The sequence below is a fragment of the Pteropus alecto genome, unplaced genomic scaffold (assembly GCF_000325575.1).
Source record: "Pteropus alecto unplaced genomic scaffold, ASM32557v1 scaffold25, whole genome shotgun sequence".
Classification (NCBI taxonomy): domain Eukaryota; kingdom Metazoa; phylum Chordata; class Mammalia; order Chiroptera; family Pteropodidae; genus Pteropus; species Pteropus alecto.
The window spans coordinates 37,091,372-37,114,239 of record NW_006441955.1 but is presented as its reverse complement, the minus strand read 5'-3'; the positions used below and the strand labels follow the sequence as shown (position 1 = coordinate 37,114,239).

Genomic DNA, 22,868 nt, shown 5'->3' with positions numbered 1-22,868 from the left:
AGCAAGTATTGTCCATCAGAATGCTCTGTGATGGGCTGAAATGATCAATTCTTTATATATCTTTCTTGCGCAGTCTACAAATGCCTGCTGTTCCAAGGAAGTCAGGGAGGTGGCTCTGCAGATAAGGCAGATCCGGAAGTGTGGGCAGAATGTGTTACCAGATGTGTACTCCTCAGGGTCAAACTAACTCTTCTTTTGAGGGGAATCTGGGTAGCATATCTCCATCTCTACTATAGGGGTAATATAATATTCAACTTTTTATGTTCAACACTTAATTTAGCTCCACAATCTGTAAAATGAACATTTCAGTAATAAAATACTAGGTCGCTAAATAAGGCTGGAAAGCCAAACTTAACTACAGTTCAGTAAGAGTTGATGCTTATTTTAAAAGTGCTTAGGTTTATTATTGTTTCTAATCTCAATTGCATTACAGAATTGTTTATCTGTTTTTAAATTTTTATGAGATTGCAAAACTGTTTCAGAAAATGCCTTTTATATATGTTCATGCACACTGAGTTAATTATGAACCCCCTTTTAAAAGGCTTTCTAAAGTTCTCTTTTTAAAGAATTTTTTAAATGTTTTCCACAGACGTTCTCAATTTTGAAGATATTAGCTATATAAACATATAGAGCTTGCTTAGGATAAAATAGAGCAGTATACTAGAATTCCATTTAATGGATCATATATATTTTTTCATTTGAAATGTCATGCTAAAGACTGGAGAGAAGTTAATATCAGAAACATGATCTACTAGTAGGCAGACTCAAGTCTAACAAAAACTCAGTATTTTCCTTTTCTTGATTTTTATGCTATGAAAGTGAAAAGGTTCCACGACAAACAGATATGTCTTCTACTTTTGCATACTCCTTTTGATTACCAAAAAGATCAATTTAATTACATTAAAATAAAGGTATTCCACATGTTCAAAATATATTACTGACATATACACTAATGGCAAGGTATCTGTAACAGTCACTAATTATCAGTTGTGTTGTGACATATACACTAATGGCAAGGTATCTACAACAGTCACTAATTATCAGTTGTGTTGTTACATTTCAGGGTATAACCAATTGAAACAATTTTTAAATCTAATTTTGTGACTATGTAAATCATGGCCACTTATATAACCAGTCTATATAAAGAGCAATGTCATGCTCTGTCAGGAGCTGCTCATCTATTTTTTTCTTGCTCAATAAATCACCAAACTTTCCAAAAGATGACAGCAGTCCCCGCATCGATCCTTTTTACTGTCTGCCCAATAGCACTACCTGAGTAGATGCAAGGAAGAGAATCACAGTACCAGGACAAGATTAGAAGAACAACTTCATTGCTAGAGTATGAAAGAAAGGTACAAAGAAAAGATATACATCAATACATGCATTACTAAAGAAATAGATAAATTATAAAATTGACATGGTCAAGAATCATTCAAACGTTTACTAATAGCTTACTAAATACTAGGCACTATTCTACATCAGTATTTTTCAAACCTTGTGGTCTCAGGATCCCAAAAACCTTTTATTTATTGTATTATATCTATGGATATTTAATATCATGTGAAAATTCAACCTCGGAAACTTTTTAAAATATTTATTCATTTAAAGACAATTAAACACATTACCCATTAAATAAAATGTTATAAAAATAGCGATATTTTCCAAACAAAACAATTTAGTAAGAAAAGTAGCACTGTTTTCATATTTTGGCAAAGCTCATTAATATCTGGCTTAATGGAAGACAACTGGATTCTCAAATGATTCTGCTGCATTCTATCGGTTGCAATATAGATAAGTAGTTGTAAAACAAGTGTATTTTAGTAATCGTGGATATTTTTCTGTGATACTAAACTGTTGCAATGCAGTCTGAAACCATACCAATGAACTTTTGTACTCTTATATAATTAAATCCATTGGTCCATATTACATTTTCAATTGATCTTTTACCCATGCAAAATTTTCTAACATCATTCATTAGTCATTTGAAAAATACTGGTTTAGAGTTATGTAGTAGACCTTCCAAATGTAATACATTTTATTATACAATATTTTATAAAATTACATTGGTTAATATTGCCACCAATCTCATCAAAAAAGTCTTAAGCACTGGGAACTATCAAGCTCATAGTGGCAGAGACAAGTTTTCCAAATTTTAATTCACTTGAAAGTTTAAATTGTAACATTAGCAACAAACATCGCCAGCTGCTTTTCTTTGAAGGCATTACAAAAAAATGCCTGCTATATTCAGGGCTGAATAACCACAGTTATTCAGTCATTCTTTCAAGTAAAAATGACATTCCACAAAAAAAAAAGTGGTGAGTTCAGTTCACAACTCAAACAATGACACAAGTGTTTTCCTTCAAGACAATCTTTGCACTCTGGTAGGCTGCACTTTGGTATGCTGCAAGAAGTGCTTTGTGCAAACTTATTTTTCTTTGGCAAAGACATTACAAAAAAAGAAAGACAAGACCAATAACCAACAATTTATAAAATTTATAGGAGAGTTTTACCCAAGAAATGGAAGGTCAAGTTAACATTTGAAAAATCAACCAAATGTAATTTATCATATTAACAGTTCTTTTAAAAAAGAAAACCCGTATGATCATATCAATAGATACAGAAAAGGCCTTTGACAAAATCCAACATTTATTCACCATAAAAACTCTCATCAAATTAGAAATAAAAAGGAAGGTCCTCAATCTGATAAAGGACATCAACAAAAACCTGTAACTACCATCATACTTATTAATGAAAGACTGAGACTCTAAGATCTAGAACACGGCAAAGATGCCAACTCTTACCACTTCTATTCAATATTGTTACTGGAGGACATATACAGTGCAATAAGATAAGAAAAAGAAATAAAAGGCACATAGAATGGCAAGAAAGAAGTAAAACTATCTTTATTGTATACTCTATAAACATCTACATACAAAATCCTAAGGAATCTATAAAAAGCTAAGTAGTTCAACCAGGTTCCAGGATACAACATCTATACATAAATATCAACTGTATTTCTATATAAGAGCAAAGAACAATTGGAAATTGAAATTTTAAACATACCTTTTACAAAAGTATCAAAATATTAAATATTTAAGGATAAACTTGGCGGGGGGGAGATGTGCAAGGCCTGCAGGCTGAAAACTATAACATATTGCAGAGAAATCAAAGACTAGACAGAGATATATCATGCTCATGGATTAGAAGACTCAGTATCATTAGGACATCAATTATCCCCAAGCTGATTTAGAAATTCAACGCAATCCCAATCAAAATTCTATCGGGCTTTGTTTGTTGAGAGTGACATGCAGATTCTAAAATCCATATGTGAATGCAAAGGAACTACAATAATCAATAAATTTTGAAAATTTTATTAAATTAAACTGAAGTTATTAATTAAATTGAAAAAGAAGAACAAAGTTGGAGGAACTGTACTTGATTTCAAAGTTTATCATAAAGCTATAGTAATGAAGAGTTTGATATTGAAGTACAAATATAGATTAAAAAAAGAAAGAAAGAAAAAAAGTCCAAAAGCAGACCTACATATATAAAGCCATAGATTTACAACAAAGATGTTAATGTAATTCAATGCAGAAAGGATATTCTTTCAATAAATTGTGCTGGATTAAATGGATAGCCATAAGCAAAAAAATGAACCTCGACCCTTATTACACAAAATTAATTAGAAGTGGAACATACACCTAAATGAAAGAGCTAAAACTATGAAATTTCTAGAAGAAAACAGGAGAAAATCTTAGTAATCCTGAGTTAAAGATTTATAAAATAGGACAAACTAGGGGGAAAAAAATCAATAAACTGAACTTCATCAAAACTTAAAATGTCTGCTTCTGAAAAGATACAATTAAGAAAATTAAAAGATAAGCCACCAACTAGGAGAAAAATTATCTGCAAAATACATATCCAAGAAAAAACTTTTATTCAGAATAAATAAAAAACTCTTACAACTGAATAAGACAATTCATTTAAAGACTTAAACACTTTACCAAGTGTTTAAGAAATTGCTAAAGATTAAAATACAGACATTTTTAGAGCTTTCAGACTAAGTAAAAAAAGAACACAATTCTGAAAACTTTAATCAGAATTTAGTTAACAAGAACAGTAATTTTGACCCTAAAGTTTTTCTGACTTGGTTCATTTTTCTAGGCCACTATTTCCTAGATTCGGTATGAACCTATTCTGAAGGGGGAGAAAAAAAATTCTTACAGACTCCACTGTTGCCTTAAATTAAACTGGTACTTCCTTAAATATGTATAGCATAATATTAAGTATAATTATTTTTGTTTATAGCTCTTATACACTGCAAAATAAAATTTATCATTTAAAAACAAGTGAAAATTTTAAAGTCAATAAAATTAGAATCTTCATTTAAAGTGATAGGCAAGAAAACACTGCTACAACTAATCACCAGTGCTGGGGTAAGAGGCGAAAGAATTATTTATGTGTTATATGTTCCAGTTGATGTCCAAGAATTTTTAATAATCTTCATTATTTTCTTTTGTAAACAATGAACTGGTTTTAAATCACTGCTTTATTAATGTAGATGGGCTAATTTGTTAGTACATCTCAAAACAAAATTCTAAAAAATTAAAATATTCTATGAAAATGCATAGCACTTACTACTAATAAATGTTACAAGTTGATATTTATAGAGACAAATGGGGATCCACATACTGCAACTGGTCATGAAAATAAGTATTTTGTTTGCTACATATATACACTGCAAAGATAAATACATACACAGCTCACCCCCTCCACACACACACACACACACACTGGGCCACATGATCAGTCAGCTCTTCCATCAATTTTCTCTCTTTAAGTTTCCAAGAAATACCCTGTTCAGAGTGTACCATGACATCTTATAAGGCCTTCATTTGGCCTGAACTCATAATCTACATGTAAGCTCTGTATTCTTTTCCCAGTCTGTGACAATTAAAGTGGTATATTTCTGTAGCTCTGTCATTTTCATGATTTCAAACCAAAGCTTCCTTATTTCAGTTTCTTAGAAATGCTATAAAAACACCTTTCACCTGTAATTATCACTACAAAAAAAATTAATGGCAAAATAATTCAGTATGAGTACTAAAGTTAAAATTGCTAGAAAATGACAGGGCGAGAAAACATATAAGAGCTGGAACTAACTGAATATGGAAATGAAAGAAGAGGAGCAAAAACTTAAAGAACTATGTAAAGATAGAGGAGGTATTAGAAACATTCATAGTTTTAGGTTACTACACTTAAACCTCACGTAGGTTCTTAAAGCAGCAGACTAGTTTTCCATACACGTGGCTCTTTAGATGATCACTTAACAACAATCCGAACGCAAATATAGGCACAAAAATCGTCAATAGTATGGTAGTCATTCAGATGACCTAGACTGTGCTTATACTAACTTATTTATAATTTATCACCAAAATGAAAACATAAAATTAAAAAATTCTCATAAAACTTTAGGACCCTTAAAGACTGCATCTTTAGATCCATTATCTCTAGGCCCTAGAGATACATTTACTGAGTTAGGGCCCATGTTCAGAATGAGAAGTTGAAAAAATAGACTTGAGGTAGAAAGGTAAATTCAAATGAAGACATGTCCAGTTTAAAATGGCTTCAGGAGATCCAGATCCAGATACCTTATAAACAAAACAAAACAGATATTTCAGTCAAGAGCTCAGGAAAAAAGGGGGAACTAGTTTGGGGGAGTCATTAGCAAACAGCTAATAGTTGGTATTATAGTTTTGACTGAGTTGGCCTGGAATGCACACATCAATATCAATCAGGGCCCAGAGATGATGAAGACTTGCACAAAGATACTGGGCATAGGAATTGAAAGAAAGACACAGGAAAATTGCTAGAAAATGACAGGGCGAGAAAACATCTAAGAGCTGGAACTAACTGAATATGGAAATGAGAGGAGAGGAGCAAAAACTTAAAGAACTACATAAAGATAGAGGAAGTATTAGAAATCTTCAGCTCCAAACTGATGCCCTGAAAGACAAAAGATCTTTTTCCTCAGGTCTCATAGTTTGTACCCTGAGTGACCAGAGGACAGTAATTCCATTAACCATAATAAAGAATAAAGGTAGAAGAAGAATTCAAGGAAATTATATTTGTACTCATTGTGAAAGTGTTAAATCTCAAGTCCCAGTAAGATAACTACAAGGGGCTGTCCAGAAGATGATTTTGAAATTATTTAGATTTGAAGTTCAAGAGTAGAGATGTTGATGTAAAAGACAATGATGTGGATATATCAATATATAACTCCTTTGGGGAACAAAAATACAAAATCTGAGTCTTGTATCTGTTTATTAAGATGCTATACTAAAAATTTTATAACATACTCTTAAAGAACTTGGTTTGTTTCCTGAATGATATTGCTCCCAGACATCTCAAGAAGCAAACTTTCCTCTTAAAAGTAAAGTATGTTTATTATAAGCCTCCAAATTATTCCTACAAGTAATTTTAAATAAAATGTCCAGACTATAATCAAAAATAATCAACTACACAGGAAACTAGACTCTATAACCACAACAAAAAGAAAAAAACACAAGAAAAATTTCCAAATGTTTGGAAATTGTGGTAGATTAAATATAGAGACAAATTCTTTGTGTTCTTCCTAAAAAGGAGTAACCTATTTTTCCCATTCTTGAATCTGGGCCAGGCTGTGACTCGTTCTAATCAACAGAATGTGGTGAAAGCGTTTATGCTTTCACCTTCACCTCTTGAAATGCTGACCTGAGACTACCATGTGAGGTACTGGTCTAGTCTGCTGGATAAAAAGTCACTTAGATAAGAACCAAGGAACCCCAGCCTCCAGCTAGCACCAACTACCATATATGACTCTTCCAGTGCAGCCAATCCTCTGGTAGATGCATCCTAACAAGGGAACCCAGACAAAACCAGCAGAGGAACTGCCCAAAAACTCACAGAATTAAGGGACAAAATAGCTATTTTAAGCCACTAAGTCTTGGGGTGGTTATGCAACTATACGTAACTGACAAAAATAGAGAGCTATGCTTGTGAAAAGTCATAGGTCAAAGATATCAAAAAATATTTTGAAATGAATGATACACACATCAACTGATATTTTTGCAAAAATGATAAGATTTACATATCAAAAAACCTGAGGGATACAGCTAAAGCAGTGCTTAGAGAGAACTTTATGACCTTAAAGCTATACATTAGAAAAAATGCTGAAAATTTATAATCACAGAACATTAGAAAAAACAACAAAATTAACTGAAGTACAAAAAATTAAAGAATACAGATAAAAGCAAACAAATAATGAAATAAAAAATTGACAATTAGGTAAAGCAAAACTAAGTTAGATTTTTGACAAAATTAACACATTTTACAAACTCATAGCAAGACTGATTAAAATAAAAAGAAGGCAATATAACCAATATTAGAAATTGATATAGAGATTAGAAATGATCCTCATCAAAATCTCAGTACACTGATTCTAAAGTTTATATAAAAGTAATACCAATGCAAGAGATAATAACTGAGGCACTTTCATATTTTGTTTATAAGATTCACTGCATTCACAAAACAGGGTTCCTCCAAACCATCTATGAAATAGTTAGCATTAAGTATTTATTTACTTGTAGTAAATCCATAGGTTCAGAATGACACTTAAGAAGAACAGATTGATCACCATCAGAAAATAAGAGAGAACTAAAGAAGCAAATATCTACCCTGCCTTTCCTAACTGAACTGTACCACTGGAGAACCAAATAGTAGATGAAGAAAAGTTTCTTTTAATGGAAGCGATCCATCTTATAAGTGAAGAAATAACAGAAATCAAGTATCACCATTTTACAAACCCTAATAAATTCACTGATCTAGGCATCAAACATCAGTGGCTGCTAAACTCACAAAAAGAGGAACAACCAGACACTATATACCCCTTAGAGGTTTGACCACATCAACACCTAGGAAGTATTCTTGTCCAAAATCCAAACACAAAATCCGAACTTGATCAAGTGTTTAGATCCAACTATCACTTGACAGGAAATATATAGAATCAAAAAAAATTATGCAATAACATAATCCAGATTATGGAATCAAAATACCTGGTTGCTTCAACATATAAACTGTCAAAAAAAGGTGGGGGGTAGGGGGAGATGGCATTGGGTCGTACAGAATGAGACTTAAACAAATAAACACAAACGTAACTAAATTGCAGCACTAATGAATGAACATCTGGGTGACAAAATGATAAAGAACTGCAAAGATACAATTACTGTAGAAGTTAGGATAGCAGTTACTAGAAGGAGAGAAGGAAGGGGCTATGATTGAGAAGGGGCCTGTGTAAGGTTTCTAGAGCGGATGGCAAAGATTTATTTCTTGACCTGGGTGGTAGTTACAAGAGTATTTTGTTTGTTTTTTTAAAAAAAATCATTAAGTTATACACGTGTTGTATGCAGTTTTCTTGTTTGTGATATAATATAAAATTAAAAGGTTTAAAAAAACTGTAGAGTATTTCACCATGACTATATTTTAATATTAATACACTATAATAAAATTTTAAAATTAACTTCACTTTGAATTTAACATAAAACTTTTTAATCCCTGAATAATTCTTGACTGTTCTTTGAATCTAAATCCACTGAAAGATTTAATAAAAATGCTTTATTCTGTCTATTATCTTCCACGTGGCTAATTCAAACTTAAGATCTCTTAGAATCAGGTACTATTTTTACCTCTCTGATTACTCACAGGTAAAATGAAGATAATAAAACAACTATCTCAAAAAAACTGTTGTGAGGAATAAACTATTTAGAACGCCTAAAATTAAGTACTCAATAAACAGTTAATAGTATTGTCTCCAACTTCCTGTCCTTGCAATTCCTTCTTCTCAAATCATAACTCCATCATCTCCATGCCTTTGTTCATGCTGTTTTCCCCACCTATGCCTTTTACTCCTTAGCAAAACACTATATATCTCTTAAGGTCAGGTACAAACGTGAAACCTCCCTAGGTAACAACCTGAAGAATTAAACATTCCCAAATCAGTGATCCCTCCTACAGATTTTTGTTCCTACCACAGGTCTAGTCATACTGAGTTGTATAAACTTTCTAAGGATTTGTATTTCCACATGACTTGAGTTAGAAACAATGTTCATTCAATTTGGTATCTCAATGCCTAGCCTACTGACATACAACAAACTTTCAACAGAATCTACTGGATAAATGTTATGTTTCCTTCCTACCACATTTCTTATTTTCTCTAATAGAGGGAAGAGAAGGAGCTATTTTGTTGAATCAATGATAAAATACATACAGAAATGTATTCACCCATCAATTGTTAAATTGGGAATTATTTGATACTTACAAATGAAATCACACCTTGTAGTCTGTCTGATACTTGCTCTCTCCACTCATCTTTTTCTTTTTTTACACCTATAGCACCTGGTCCAAGTACTAACCAGGCCCGACCCTGCTTCTGCTTAGCTTCCGAGATCAGACGGGATCGGGCTTGTTCAGGGTGGCATGGCCATAGATTCCATTCACTTCTTTACTAAGCAGCACATCTCCGGTGTTATTGGGAGGGAAAAGTAAATTAACACTATAGTTGAAAACTCCTTAATTCTAATTTCCTGATGTAAGGAAACCGTATTCATACGTTAATGGAGAACAAGACTGTAAACAAAATATTACCAGATTTTTTTAAATCAGAAATTTGGTGTGAAATGTTAAGATACAGGATTCTCTTTCACTAGTCTGTGAGTTTCTTAACAGTCAAATTTAATTTTTAATCTTCCCAAACTAGCATGAAGTAGGTTTTATATCTTCTCCCACTCTAAAATCCATTTATGAAAGAGACCTATCTTATTTATCATTGTGTCCCCAGCACCTAGCACTAAATGTTGAGGTAAGGTACGCTGCATCATATCCTGCAATTTTTGAGAATAAGACCTCTTATTCACTTCTATAGTGAACATTTTAAAACCCAGCATCTGACACAGAGCAGGAACTCAACATTTTCTGAGTTAGAGCATGATCTTTGGGTTCCTCTCCTTGAGTGGTTTCATTGATTCCCAGGCCAACCTACTACTCCCTCCAGTCCTTGTTCTGGAATGAGAAAAAGATCTTGATTCTACCTTTTCTTCCTTCCCGGTAACTTACATTTGCCTCTAAGATGTACTGAAGAATGACAATAACACTGAATTTGGAGCCAGAAGATTTGAGTTTGATGTAAGCTGAAATGTAGTATTTTTCTTTATTAGTTTCGAGTATACAGTACATTGGTTAGACATTTACATAGTTTATAAAACGATCCCTCTGATTGCTCTTTCTCTCCTCTCTCCGTCTAGCCAATACATTAATGCTAACTGCATTCCCTATGCCATGTTCCCCATCTCCATGACTATCTATCAATGATTAATTTGTATTTCTTTAACCTTTCATCCCATTCTCCCAGCTCCTCAAAACCCCCCTCCTCTGTCCATCACCAGATTGTCCTCTATATTTGTGAGTCTGTTTTTGATTAGTTTGTTCTTTTTTGTTCCTTAGATGTCACATGTAAGTGAAATCATATGGTATTGATCTTTCTCTGACTTATTTCACTCAGCATAATAACCTCTAGGTCCATCTGACAAGTAGTATTTTTACAGGCAAGTTAAAAACATGCATAGCACATAGAAAATGCAACAATATGCTAATGCCACATTAATTAAAGCTAAAATGCATCAGCTGTAAATTGCAACCTAATTTTGGAGAATCTGAAATGTGAAAAAGGATATTTAAATGTGAAAAAAGTGCATCTTAGAATCAATGACATGTGACAATAATCATGATATAGGTGTTCTGTCCCTTCTTTTTTCTAGTATTCAAACTTTTCATAGTGCATATTTAATAAAGCAAAAATATTTAATTTTAAACTATGAAGCGTGAAAGTAGTATTTAATTTTAAAACAAATTTTTAGGTCTAGTCCTATTCACTAAAGTAAGATTACCTTATAGGACCGTACTTTTTCCTTCTAAAGAGACACCATGTTTCATGTTGCTTACTTCATGGTTTATGTAAGTGTACAAATGTTTTAGTGACATGTAGACACAACATGCTGATTAAATGACTAAATTATTATTTACCTAGAGAAGGTGCCTCGTTCCACATGGTGCATTTATTTTTAATTGCAACAGATAACTTCTTAAGCATAGAGTATATTATATAATCTGTTTAAGTGTACTACTATGGTACCATTATATTGGTATGTGAGATTGCTACATCTATTCACAGATACCAAATTTGCTGATTATGCTTTAATGAGCTTTATTTTCAATTTTGTAGTTTATTAATTGTATTCATTCAAGACTGCTAATCTAGCAAGAGGAAAACAAATGCATGTTTTAAAAAACAGCTTTAGCATATTCACCACAGTTTTACCTAACAAGGCCTTCAAACCATCTTAATATGTGTAATAGGTCCCAATGAAGAGCACAACCATTAGTTATCTAAAGCTCTTTATCTTTATGCTTATGAAAGGCTATATTCTTGACAGAGATGCCTAAAACAAAAGTAATTTCCTCATTAAAAAAATTTTATGATGAAAGCCTCTTCTTAAGCAAAGGCCGAATGCCTAATTTTTATAAAAATGACTACAAATTCCTTTTGTAAGCAGCTCTAACATTCCATAAAAATCATTCCAAAAGAAATAACAATAGAGAAATACAGTACCCAGTTTGCATAAAATTTAATTTGGCATATATAATTCTAAAGAAAATCACAAAAAGCCTATTTTCTTTATAATTCGAACTTATATTTCATTGCAACAACTTAGATTTCATTCATCGGGTCATGAATAAGTTTGATGTTAATCTTAGAAAAAAATTACAACTTATTTATCTAAACTGGCAGTATGGCACAGGTGCTTAGAAGAAAGTGGTAAATTCTAGGAGCAAGCATGAGTTCACCATAAAGTCATGTCAGACCAAACTCATTCTCTTCTCTGAAGGAATCATGAAAATTCTGTAAACTTAGTTTATTATGCTACAAAGCATTTGATGGACCAATTGAGGATTCTCCCCCTTTTCTACGTAAAAGAGACTAATGCCACTAACAGCTCTAGGGTCTCACAGTTCATGGCCCAAAAGAAAGATCCTTCCCTACGGATTCCAGTAAAAACAAGCCAAAGGAGGACACTGACTAGCTCAACATGGATCAGATGCCTCGCCCTACTGTCAGAATGCCAGGTCATTAACAGAAGGAAAGGTGCTAGGTAAGTTAAAGATGAAAACCAACACAACACCCAAAAGGTGTCTGTTAATAGAAAAGTTATAGTGGTGCAACTACATTGTTCTATATTTAGTCCTGTCCAGTATATAACTTATTAGGAAAACAAACAGAAGGAATACTAATTAAAGGTACAGGATCAAAAAAGATTTCAAGGAAGCAATGTGCCCAAAGATAAATGTAAATACCTGCAATTAGGTTTAAAAAAAAAAAAAAAAAAAAAATCAACACAAGTTGAGGAGTGGAAAGGAAGGGAAAACAACTGTGTCAGCTAAATATGAGTGAAAATATTGTCATAAAAATGAATGGAACTTCACCTATTCTAACAAAAGCTTAGGATTTACGAAAGCAGATTCCACTGTGTCAGTCAGACCATACTTAAAAGGTGGAGAAATAAAGAGTATAATATTCAAGAAGCAACAACTGAAAAAATAGAGAGGCCTGAAACCATGCCACATAAAAGCACCTTAAATACTATCTAACTCTGAAAGTAAATGATTCTGTCAATTCAAAAAGGCTTCTGTAGGGAGATTTTCATGGGCACACTTGAGGAAATTTTTAGGAAGGCTCAATAGTTTTTGAAAATCTAACAATGGGATTTTGCTGTCCTTTTAGTTTTCCTTTAGCAAGCACAGGGAGATCTGAAGTCATCTTTCATTTATTGTTCAAGCTACTGAGTTAAGATATTTTCCCTTTAAAGCCTCACAACTACTGAATTAAGCACATGCTATTATCTCTGTTCTATAGATGAGAAAACTGAGGCTCAAAGAGGTTAAATAAATTAACCAAGGTCACAGATCTAGCAAGCAGCTGAAAAAAAACTTGAACCCACAATTAACTCTGAAGACTGTTTTATACTATTCCAAGCTGCTTCCATAATGAAGACCAAAATGCTGTATATAAAAACGTGCATTTTAAAATAATCTTGCAACATTTTATACCTCTGAAGCAGTCCAAAAAGCTAAAACACCCCATAAAAATGATTAGAGAATTAAATTAGCATTCATTCACAGTATTCTATGTCACAACCCTTAAAAGCTAATATGTGTAATTTGTGTAGCCCAGAATGTTCACACTTTCTACAAACAAGAGAAGTTCATAACCTTCTATTCAATACTACTACTTCTGGCAATTTACTCCAAAGAAATAATTCAGCAGAGACAGAAATGTTCATTCGCAAACATATATAGTATTATCTATAAAAATTACAGAAGCAGGGGTGGCTCAATAGTGTAGTGGTTAGCACATCTGCTTTGCACGTAGCAGGTCCTGGGTTCACATCCCAGGTGTGGAGCCACGGACCATATGCGGGGTGCACCAGTAAGCGTGTGGGAGGAGACGCCCCACCTTCAGAGATCCAATTCTTAAGGGGAAAAGGCAACATCCATTGGTCAGGGGTGGAAGTCGGGGACAGAGAATTAAAGAGGGGGAAAAAATTACAGAAGCAATCTTAAAGAAATACTTATGAAGTTCAAGTAGAAGCCTAGGGACGATTTCTGTTTTAAGTGAAAATCGCAAAACATATACATTACAACTATGTAAAATGCGTGCATGTAAATAATGAATAAAAGGTAATAAAAATAATATGTGTTATAGTAATTACATTATGAATGACTTAATTTTTTTAAATTGTCTTTAATGTTTTCCACTCAACTGTCAAAAGCGGGTTAAAAAAATAATAATGATATCATTTTTATAAATTTTTAAGACTTGCTTTACCCATGAATATAAAAGGGCCCCAACTCTTAAAAGAGCTCATGATACACTTAAGGAGACAACTGTTACATTTGTAGCAAGAAAAGTATGTTACTTAAAACAGTAACCATAGCCCTAAGAAATGAATATTGCATAGTTGAGAGTCAACATTTTTTGAGTGTCTACTATATACCAGCCACAGTTGTAGTTACTAGGGCTATAACAATGAACAAATAGACCAAAATCCCTGCCCCTCATGAAACTTACATGCTGGCAGCAGAGACATACAATAAATAAGATAAATATGAAAAATAAATATCACATTTAATAGTGAAAAGTGCTAAGGAAAAAGTAAAACCAGGAAAGTGGGCAGAGCGTGTGTGTTAGAGGATGTTATTTTTAAACTGAGTGGCAATGGAAGGTCTCACTGTGAGATGTCTGGTAAAAGATTATAAAAGGGGAGGGAATAATCAATGTGGATATCTGAGAAAAGAGCATTCCAGGTAGGGGAATAGCAGGTGCAAAAAACCCTGAAACAGAATGCCTGGCCAATGAAGCTAATGTGCCAAAAACTGAGAAGTGTGATTAAACAGTCTGTACCCAGTTCCCCCCACCAGTAGATCACAGCTACACAGTTCTGAGAACACTGCTTCTGGACCCAACCTACATCAGTTGATTCCAGTACACAGCTGCTTTTCCTGACAAATCCTTTAAGGCTCTCTTCACTTATGGTTGCTTAAGCATCTCCTTTTACTGTGAGGATCCAAATGGGGCCAAGGTCAGCCCCTGTAAGACCTACTCATGATTCATTCTAAGGGTCTCATGCAGCTCCAACCCCTCACCTGATTCATACCTGTGCTTTGCGAAACATTCAGTGGGCCTGTGAAACTGAGAAAAGTGAAACCAGCCCCTTCTGGAGCTTGATTTTAAAGGAGCAGATCTCAGGAAGAAAAAGTATGCAGTAAAGTTGTAGAAAGGTTAGTGGGGAGAAAGTGCAGGGAGGAAAGCTAGAGATATGAGAACATCCAACGAGTACAGAAGAGACCCTGCAACAGGCTGCAGCGCTGAGGCCCAGGGAAAAATAGTCAAGAAATTCCAACAGTAGGCATGTCTAAAAATTTGTAAATAAAAAAAGTCTCCATTTTAAGCTGTTCACTACGCTGAGATCTAATCCCTGCCACTACTCTCAAGTTTTTAATAAAACTCTACTACAAAATCTGCTTTGAGACTGATGCTTTAGAAGAATTAAGGCAGATACTAAAAAGGCAGGTTCAAGAGACAAGATGTTAAGTAGGATCGAAAATAGAGCAGAAGCAAAGAAGTGAAATAAGGGTGTCTGAGAGAAACACAAGCTCTCTGAACTCCTCTGAAATATTTGGGGGAGGAAACTGTGTTCCCATCATCTATAGGTTGGGGCTTTGAAAAGGATGAAGGATCACCCCATGAGCTTGTGGACTTAGCCACATCTTGAAGGCTGACAGCTAGATCACACCCAGTCAAGCAATTAATAAATAAAACAAAGAAGGTACCTAAATTTATGCTTCAGAAGGTTAAAAAGGAGGTGATCATCATTTAGATCATCAAGATTTGTTAAATATTTCATGGAAGGGTGACCCTGGCCTAATCCTTAAAGGATAAGAGTTGAAGAACAGAGGATAGAGATATAGATATTCCAAGTATGGCTCATGAATAAAGCTCCCAAACCAGGAATGAGTGTGGTCTGTTCAGAGAACAGTGCAGAAACTTGCCTATTTGGAACAGAGTACTCGTTGGCAGGCAGTGGCATATAAGATTAGCCAGGTAAGGTGAGACCAGATGGAGGAAAGCTCTGAAATCCAGGAAGAGAAATCTGAACTCTGACAAGCATTCACGGGAAGGGAAAGAAACTGCTTTATTCTGTTTTTGCTTTGAGGTTTTTGTTGTTGTTGTTTCTCAATTATGAAATACTTTCGCAGGCAGAATGGTCCTTTTCCCTATTTTCTAAAACTGACCCACAGATTTACCAATACCCAGCTCATATCCTTACCCTTAGGGATACAACTATTACTTCTTTGAAGATTATGTCTTTACTCACGTTTGTACTGGTCCCACATCTCAAACTGCCTGTCAGGCAATTATCCTTTCAAGTTCTTCAACTATCCCACATCATTTGTCCACCCTATAAACACTTACTGAGTGTCTATCCCGTGACATGTTCAAGCGAGGAATTTAAAGATGACTCAGTCCATGCCCTCAAGAAACTCAGAGTATGAGGTAGGCAGAAGCCAAGAAAATAAACTAGTACAATACAGAGTGGTAACTACTAGAGTAGAGGAAAGCTTACCGTAAGAGAGCTGAGGACAACATCAGTTTGGAGATCAGGAAAAAACATTAAACACCTAAAAAAAAGTGTTGACTGAGCTGTGTCTTAAAGGAAAATAAACATCAAAGGATGGAGAGAAGAGCTGAGGATGACAGTGATTACCATCAGACAGGGCAGAGCCTGTCATACTCAGAAAATTCCACACAGCTGGGTGAGTAGGAGAAGTAATAGTAAAGGACCAGATCATGAACACCATCCTTTCATACTAAGAAATTTGTATTTTAGAATAGCTGAAAGATTTTAATGAAGGAATAAAATGATCATATTTGTATTTCTTTAAAAAGTGCTCTGGAAGTAGTAAAAAATGAATTAAAAGGGCACAACAAAGCTTCTTTTCTTATCATAAAACACAACAAAAATCCAATAAAGGCTGCTATAACATTCAATTTATCTTCACTTATCCATTCCCGCCCTCTTTATAGGCTTAGCTCACACCCTTCATAAAGTCTTCCCTAACTCTCCCCAAATATATTATTCTTTCCTTTTTCAGAACTAAGCCATATCTGTCTATACATTGCATTCTGTCATCACTTTACATTTTAAGTAATTTACATTTAAATTTCTTCTAACAAGTATGTAAGCACTCTGAAAAAGTCATATATTTATTGACTATGCAATACATACATACACAATACGCGCGCGAGCGCGCGCTCTCTCTGTCTGTCTCTCTGTCTCTCTGTCTCTCTGTCTCTCTGTCTCTGTCTCTCTCTCTCTCTTTCATCCCATAGCACCTAGCACAGTAATACAACATTCTAAATGGGTGGTTCCTTTGAACTGAACACATGGTCTCCTTTATCCATGAGTAAAAAGATTCCGCTATTCCTCATAAGTAAGGAATAAAATAAGATATATGATCGGGCAAAACTAAGGTGAAAAAAGTACAGTTATGGCAGGAAATTAATAAAAGAGAACTTTCTGGGAAGATGAAAATGTTCTAATTTATGACAGGGGTGTGCTACGCTGCTGTACACATTTATTTAAAATAAATATAACAAGATTTGTACAGTTCAACACCTATAAATATTACCTAAAAACCTGTAAAAATAAGGGGTAGGGAGCAAGGAGCTATAAGTAAAACAAGACTGGCAGAATGTTGATGGTACTTATTGGGTTAAGTGTAGAGGGAATTCATTATACCATTCAGCTGACTTTGCATATGTGTAATTTTCATAATAAAAAGTCAAAAATATTAGTCAAACTGGGTGAAAAAATTGCATTAACTAATAAAAAGTAATTCAGAACACTAAATTACTCATTCTCTTAATGTATGAAATAATGTGACATTGTAACTTTTAAAGTGGTTTTATTAGCTCTATTACCTGATTCTAAGAAATATCTTCTAAGACAAACCTACTGTTAACAGCATAGACAAAAAAAGGCAGAGCAGCCACACGTTCCTAATTAAGCACCAGATAGTAAAATTAATTAGCTGTAATCAGACACTCAAAAAGCCAGTAAAATATAAAGTCATAATTGTTTAATCTTCAAACTGTGAAGCCAAAGATAGTGACTATAAAGATATTCATAAGATTCTGGAAGTATAACATGTACAAAGACAGACTGAACACCATTCTTAAATAATTCTTTTTTTAAGAATTAAGTTTTTAAATAATTCAATTATTTTATCTCAGTAATTTAAACTTTGTTTATTCTCATAATTGGCATTCTCCCACAAAAGTTTATCAAAAAGATTTTAAAGTATTTTACAATAATAAATACTTAAAACTAGTTAGATTCTACTATACTGTTTTGTTACTATTGTCATTATTTCCCAATAGATTATGCTTAAAATTTTTCTATGGTCAATAATCTATGGTCTTGAAAACCAGTACCCTCGTAAGCCGTGACAAAAAAGGACATGAAGAGTTTCTGGGATGCTGGTAATGTTCTTACCTGGGTGCAGATCTGAGTGCTGACAACACGGCTGAGTTCTATTTGTTAAAATTCTTCAAGCTCTACTGTGATACGTATACTTTTCTATATGTAAGTAATACTCCAATAAAGCATTTAAAAAAAAAAAAATCGTAAAAGGAAGCCAGAGCTTTAAGGGCTCAAGTTCCCTTCCCCCATACTAAAACACCTGTTCTATGCACTGAACTACTTCTCTGCAAAAATGTAATTCAAAGTTATTTTACAGCATTTACCATTTTCTGTTGGCATATTCTCAGACAACTTCCATTTGCAATTGGGGGCTCAGAAAGCATACAATCCAAGAGAAAAAAATGCTTGTATTTTCCAGAATTAATCATTTTAAAGGCAAATTAAATAGAAGAAAAGTGAATAGGTACTGTACTGTTCGGACAAAGATGCCAATCATTTTCAACTTTGTTAAAAGGATTTAGGAAGGAAGAGAAAGACCATCGCTTCAGACTTACTAGTAAGATACAGAAGCTAGGAAAAGGTTAATAAGAATTACGAGGAAAGTCAGGCCACTTATCACTGTTCTAGTCCAAAGTCTACGACTAATTAGATATTTTAGGCAAATCAAAAACAGAGGGCAACAGTTATATGACCAGAGATATAAATGAAATAAAATGCATGAAAATAGTATGCCAAGTTAATATGAAATATCAGATAACTGGCAAGAATGCTTGGAAAGTAACCTCAATGGTTTGCTGAAACCAAGTGTCTCCCAGCAAATAAACTTATGTCTATAATCCTGCAACAGTAACTCAATTCTCTCTCTCCCTTCCTCTAATCTTATAATCTCCCAAAGTTAAATTTAAACACTAAAATTCTCTCGATGGGGAAGCAGTGGAGTGTAATCAAAAAGGATCTTGATCCTCACCTAAAACACACACCTTCCACCTGCAAAAAGCCAGGGAAGGGAACCTTGCTCTCCAAATATCAGGAAACCGATTCTGCCTCTGCGGATGAAATGCCAGGGCGTTCACTGACCAACTTCAAGCCGACACCACTTTAGAAAGCAATTTTGCCAAGTGGATCATGGATAGTTCACATGAACCATCCCCGCGACTTTCAACAGCAACTACTAGGGAATCGTGCCAAACCTCGTCCCAATGACTTAAACAGCCTCCACCCAGGGAAGTCCAATCTCCATCCTCAATCTACACATACACGTCCACGAAGCAAATACAAGGTCTGTGAGATGAGATGGCAAACCAGAACACACCCGAAAAGTTGATACAGAAAGGAGGTGGTTTGGAGAAGTTAGGGGGTCGACAGCCTCGGGGCAGAAATACAGGTTTGCCTGTGGTCGCAGGAGAAAAGATTTGCACTCCCTGGGCAAAGAAAAGGGCCGGTTAGGCCGGCGGGGACGCACGGAGCATGGGGGACGCGGGCGCCACGGGCACACGGGACACCCTGACATTGGAGCCTGGCAGCGGCAGCGGCCGCGGCCAATCCTCTCTCCGTTTGACCCCACGCGGCAAAGGAATCCGTCTGCCGGGCGACGGGCTGGGGAGAGCGCGCAGGAAGCGCCCGCTCGGGCCCGGGAAGGAGGCGCAGCCACGGCCTTCTTACCCGTGCAGGCCGAGGGCGCGGCGCCGCTTACGGAGCAGGTAGAGCAGCAAGAGCGCGGCCCCCGCCAGCGAGGAGTTCCGCGCCGTCAAGTACTTGCTGAAGGCCGCCATGGCACTGCCTGCGCGAGCGAGCGGAGAAAGGGGACGCGGCTATGACCGTCTTAGTGCAGGAAGCGCGGGGGAGACTGGGAGGAGAAGAGAGCGCCGAGAGAGGGCGGTGCCGGCCGCGCAGAAACGCCCCCTGCGCGCATCGCCGCGCCGGCCGCGCACCGAAGCCCACCTCGGAATTTGGCCGCGCGGGAGCGCGCGCGGGCGCCACGGAGGCCGGAACAGTGCTGGGCGCTCTCTGCGCACGCGCGGCCCCCCGCAGGGTCGCCGGGAACGCGGGCGCGGCGACCTTCGGAACCTCACTCCTGGCCTCCTCATTCCTTTGAGGTCTGGTCACTGTCCCTGCCTCCTCCCTGCTTCCACCTGCGCGCACACACACACCCTGGTTTTCACGAGAACTGGAAAAGTGGGCCTGGCCTGGACGGGAAACTTAGTGGAACCTGCCATTCCACCCGCGGTGATGGGCCGTTACCACCCTCTTAAGGCATCTAGGAAAAAGGGGAACGGCCCTATCACGGAGTATTTACATAAAACAGGGCTCTGTAGTCATTTAGACGAAAGCAACCTTAGGGAACTCGGAAGAGGAGTAGGGAGACGCTGGGAAGGACTACAAAGCTAAAACCTTTTTCCAAACCAATGTTTTCCCAAACTATGAATTATAATTTTTAGGGGATTCTGAAATTAGTTTGGTAGATCGAGACCACCACTTTTCTGTTTTTTAATGGAATTGGGAGCAGTAGAACACCATAGAAAATCTGAGAGTGGAGTCGTTTTGAAATATTCCAGTTTTTTTGTATTCGTATGTCTCTAGTGATATAAAATGTATTTTTGTGGATCTGATCAAACAAAAAGTTTGGGAAACTACTTTGCAAAGGAACATTCAGAAATAACAGTCGTGCATTGTATTAAAGCTGGCCTTACTCCCAGAATCTGAAGGGCATTACAGATTAAGCATTCCTTTCCTATCTGGCCCTAATGATGCAGAAAACTGGTATATGCACAGTGACTTAGTCCCTTTCTTCAGTTGAGGGAGCTGGAGAAAAGTATATCAGAACATAAAATTTTGCATAATATACACACTAGCCTGTGTTCTGAAGGAGCCCACGTTAAAGTAGTCCACGAAGTGTTAGTTTCCTAGGTGTTTTTTTTTTTCAATATAAATTGGTAGTTGCCTAATACAGAGGACAAGAATCACAAGAACCAGATATATAATGTGTGTGTAGGAGTGTTCAACAGTTTTAATTTTGTTAAAATGGAACTTCTACTGATTTTTCCATTTGCCATGTAGACATTTCATTACCTCACTTAATAATTAATTGGGTCATTTAGGTACGCCTGTCACAGAGTCTACAAGGATGAACATATTATAATCCCTATTCTCCAGAGGCTGGTAGAAACCAAAAAAAAAAAAAAACATGGAGAAAGTTTATAAATGTGGTAAGTACCATTTCAGAGATAAGAACAAGGCAAGAAGCTGCTGAGTTTTATCCTGAGTTTTAAATTAAGGCTTGACACAGATGATTTTGTAGCTGGATCCTAGAGGACCAGAGAAGTAGCTCAGGAGGGCAAGAGGGAAAATTACTAATTCACTAATAAATTGCATAGTAATGTAAAAGTGTTAGGAGCCTTGAGAGAAAGTGACCGAATCATCTTGGAGTTTGTAGCAGTGAAGGAATACAATGCAAGGTTAGTCCGAAATGAAGTCTACTTAGGAAATACATTTCAGAGGAAAGATATATTTAGGAAGTAGACTATAGTTCAGAGGAAAGATATTCTAAAAGGTATCCTTGTTCAAGAAGCATGGAGGATTCCAAAAAAATGAAATTAGTGAATATGAGCTCAAATAATTTAGCTATTCATAAAGCTCGTTGGATAAAGACTACCAGATACAGACCTGTAACCTAACAAAGTTAGGTTTATTAACTTGCTGCAGCAAAGGATACCACTCAGCAGAGGAACTGTGGGCATGTCTCCAAAAAGGGAAGAAATGGGGGTCATTATAGTATTAGGAAAAGGAAAGAGTTTAGATAGAATCTAAATGAAACAGTACTTAATAGAGCACATCAGATCTATATGTAAAGGGGTTAACATGAGACCTGAATTGAGAAGCAGACTCAGGGTTCTGTTTTCTTGGAAACACAAATTTAAGATTAATGTAGAATATTATGTCCCTAAGCTACTCATCTGAAACTCTGCACTATAATTTAAGGCTGCTTCTCTAAGTCAAAGTGACTTAGATAGCCTACATCCCCTGGGCAAGAAAGGAAGTTTCTATTCTCACTAATATGAGCTCCAAACAACCGTGTTTCTGAAAACCTAGGACTTCTGACAACAAGGTTTCTCAGCACTATGTCCCTTGATAATTAACCAAAGCAATTTTTCAGGTTTACACATTTTAATAGTAAATACTTAAGAAAAAATGTGATTTTTATTGAGAGATCTCCAGGAGCTCTGATTTTTAAAGAATTTGAGCTATTGAGAACAGAGAGAAGGGCATATGGAGTTAGGGAATCTAGAAAGCCTCTTGAAGAGATATTGTGTTAGCCTCCAACACTGTCCCTGGTGATTCTTGCTTCCTGGCATTTATGTCCTATTTAATCTCCCTCACATCAGAGCTGGGCTGTGTGACCAAAAGAGTAGTATGGTAAAGATGATGTTGTATGACTTCTGAGACCAAATTATAAAAGGCCTTGTCACTTTTGATTTGGTCTCTTGGGAGGCCAGCTGCCACAGAGAAGAACTGAGGACTTCCACCAAGAGTGAGCACCGGTTTGCCAGCCTTGGAAGCAGCTCTTCCATCGCCAGTCAAGCCGCAGACTACATCCTCAAGAGCAATCCTGAGCCAAGCCCGCTCAGCCAAGATACTCCTAAATTCCTCACTCTCAGAAACTGTGGAAGATAAATGTTTATCATTGTTTTAAGCCATTATATTTTGGGGTAATTTTTTACACAGCTGATATGATTT

The 22,868-nt window shown here is 35.9% G+C and overlaps 1 protein-coding gene across 3 annotated transcripts in view; it reads right to left on the bottom strand.

The window, feature by feature from the left end:
* Window positions 1-20,236, bottom strand: part of ABCD3 (ATP binding cassette subfamily D member 3) — a 65,981-nt gene extending 45,745 nt beyond the window's left edge. The window contains exon 1 of one of the 3 annotated variants that reach the window (XM_025051933.1): window positions 20,076-20,236. In XM_025051933.1, the coding sequence (XP_024907701.1) occupies window positions 20,076-20,221 (146 nt within the window). In that variant the 5' untranslated portion in view covers window positions 20,222-20,236. Of the gene's footprint in view, window positions 1-19,101; window positions 19,126-19,796; window positions 19,989-20,075 lie in introns of those variants that run through there. The other 2 variants (XM_006919426.3, XM_025051935.1) reach the window with 2 other exon arrangements.
* Window positions 20,237-22,868: the final 2,632 nt, after the last annotated feature.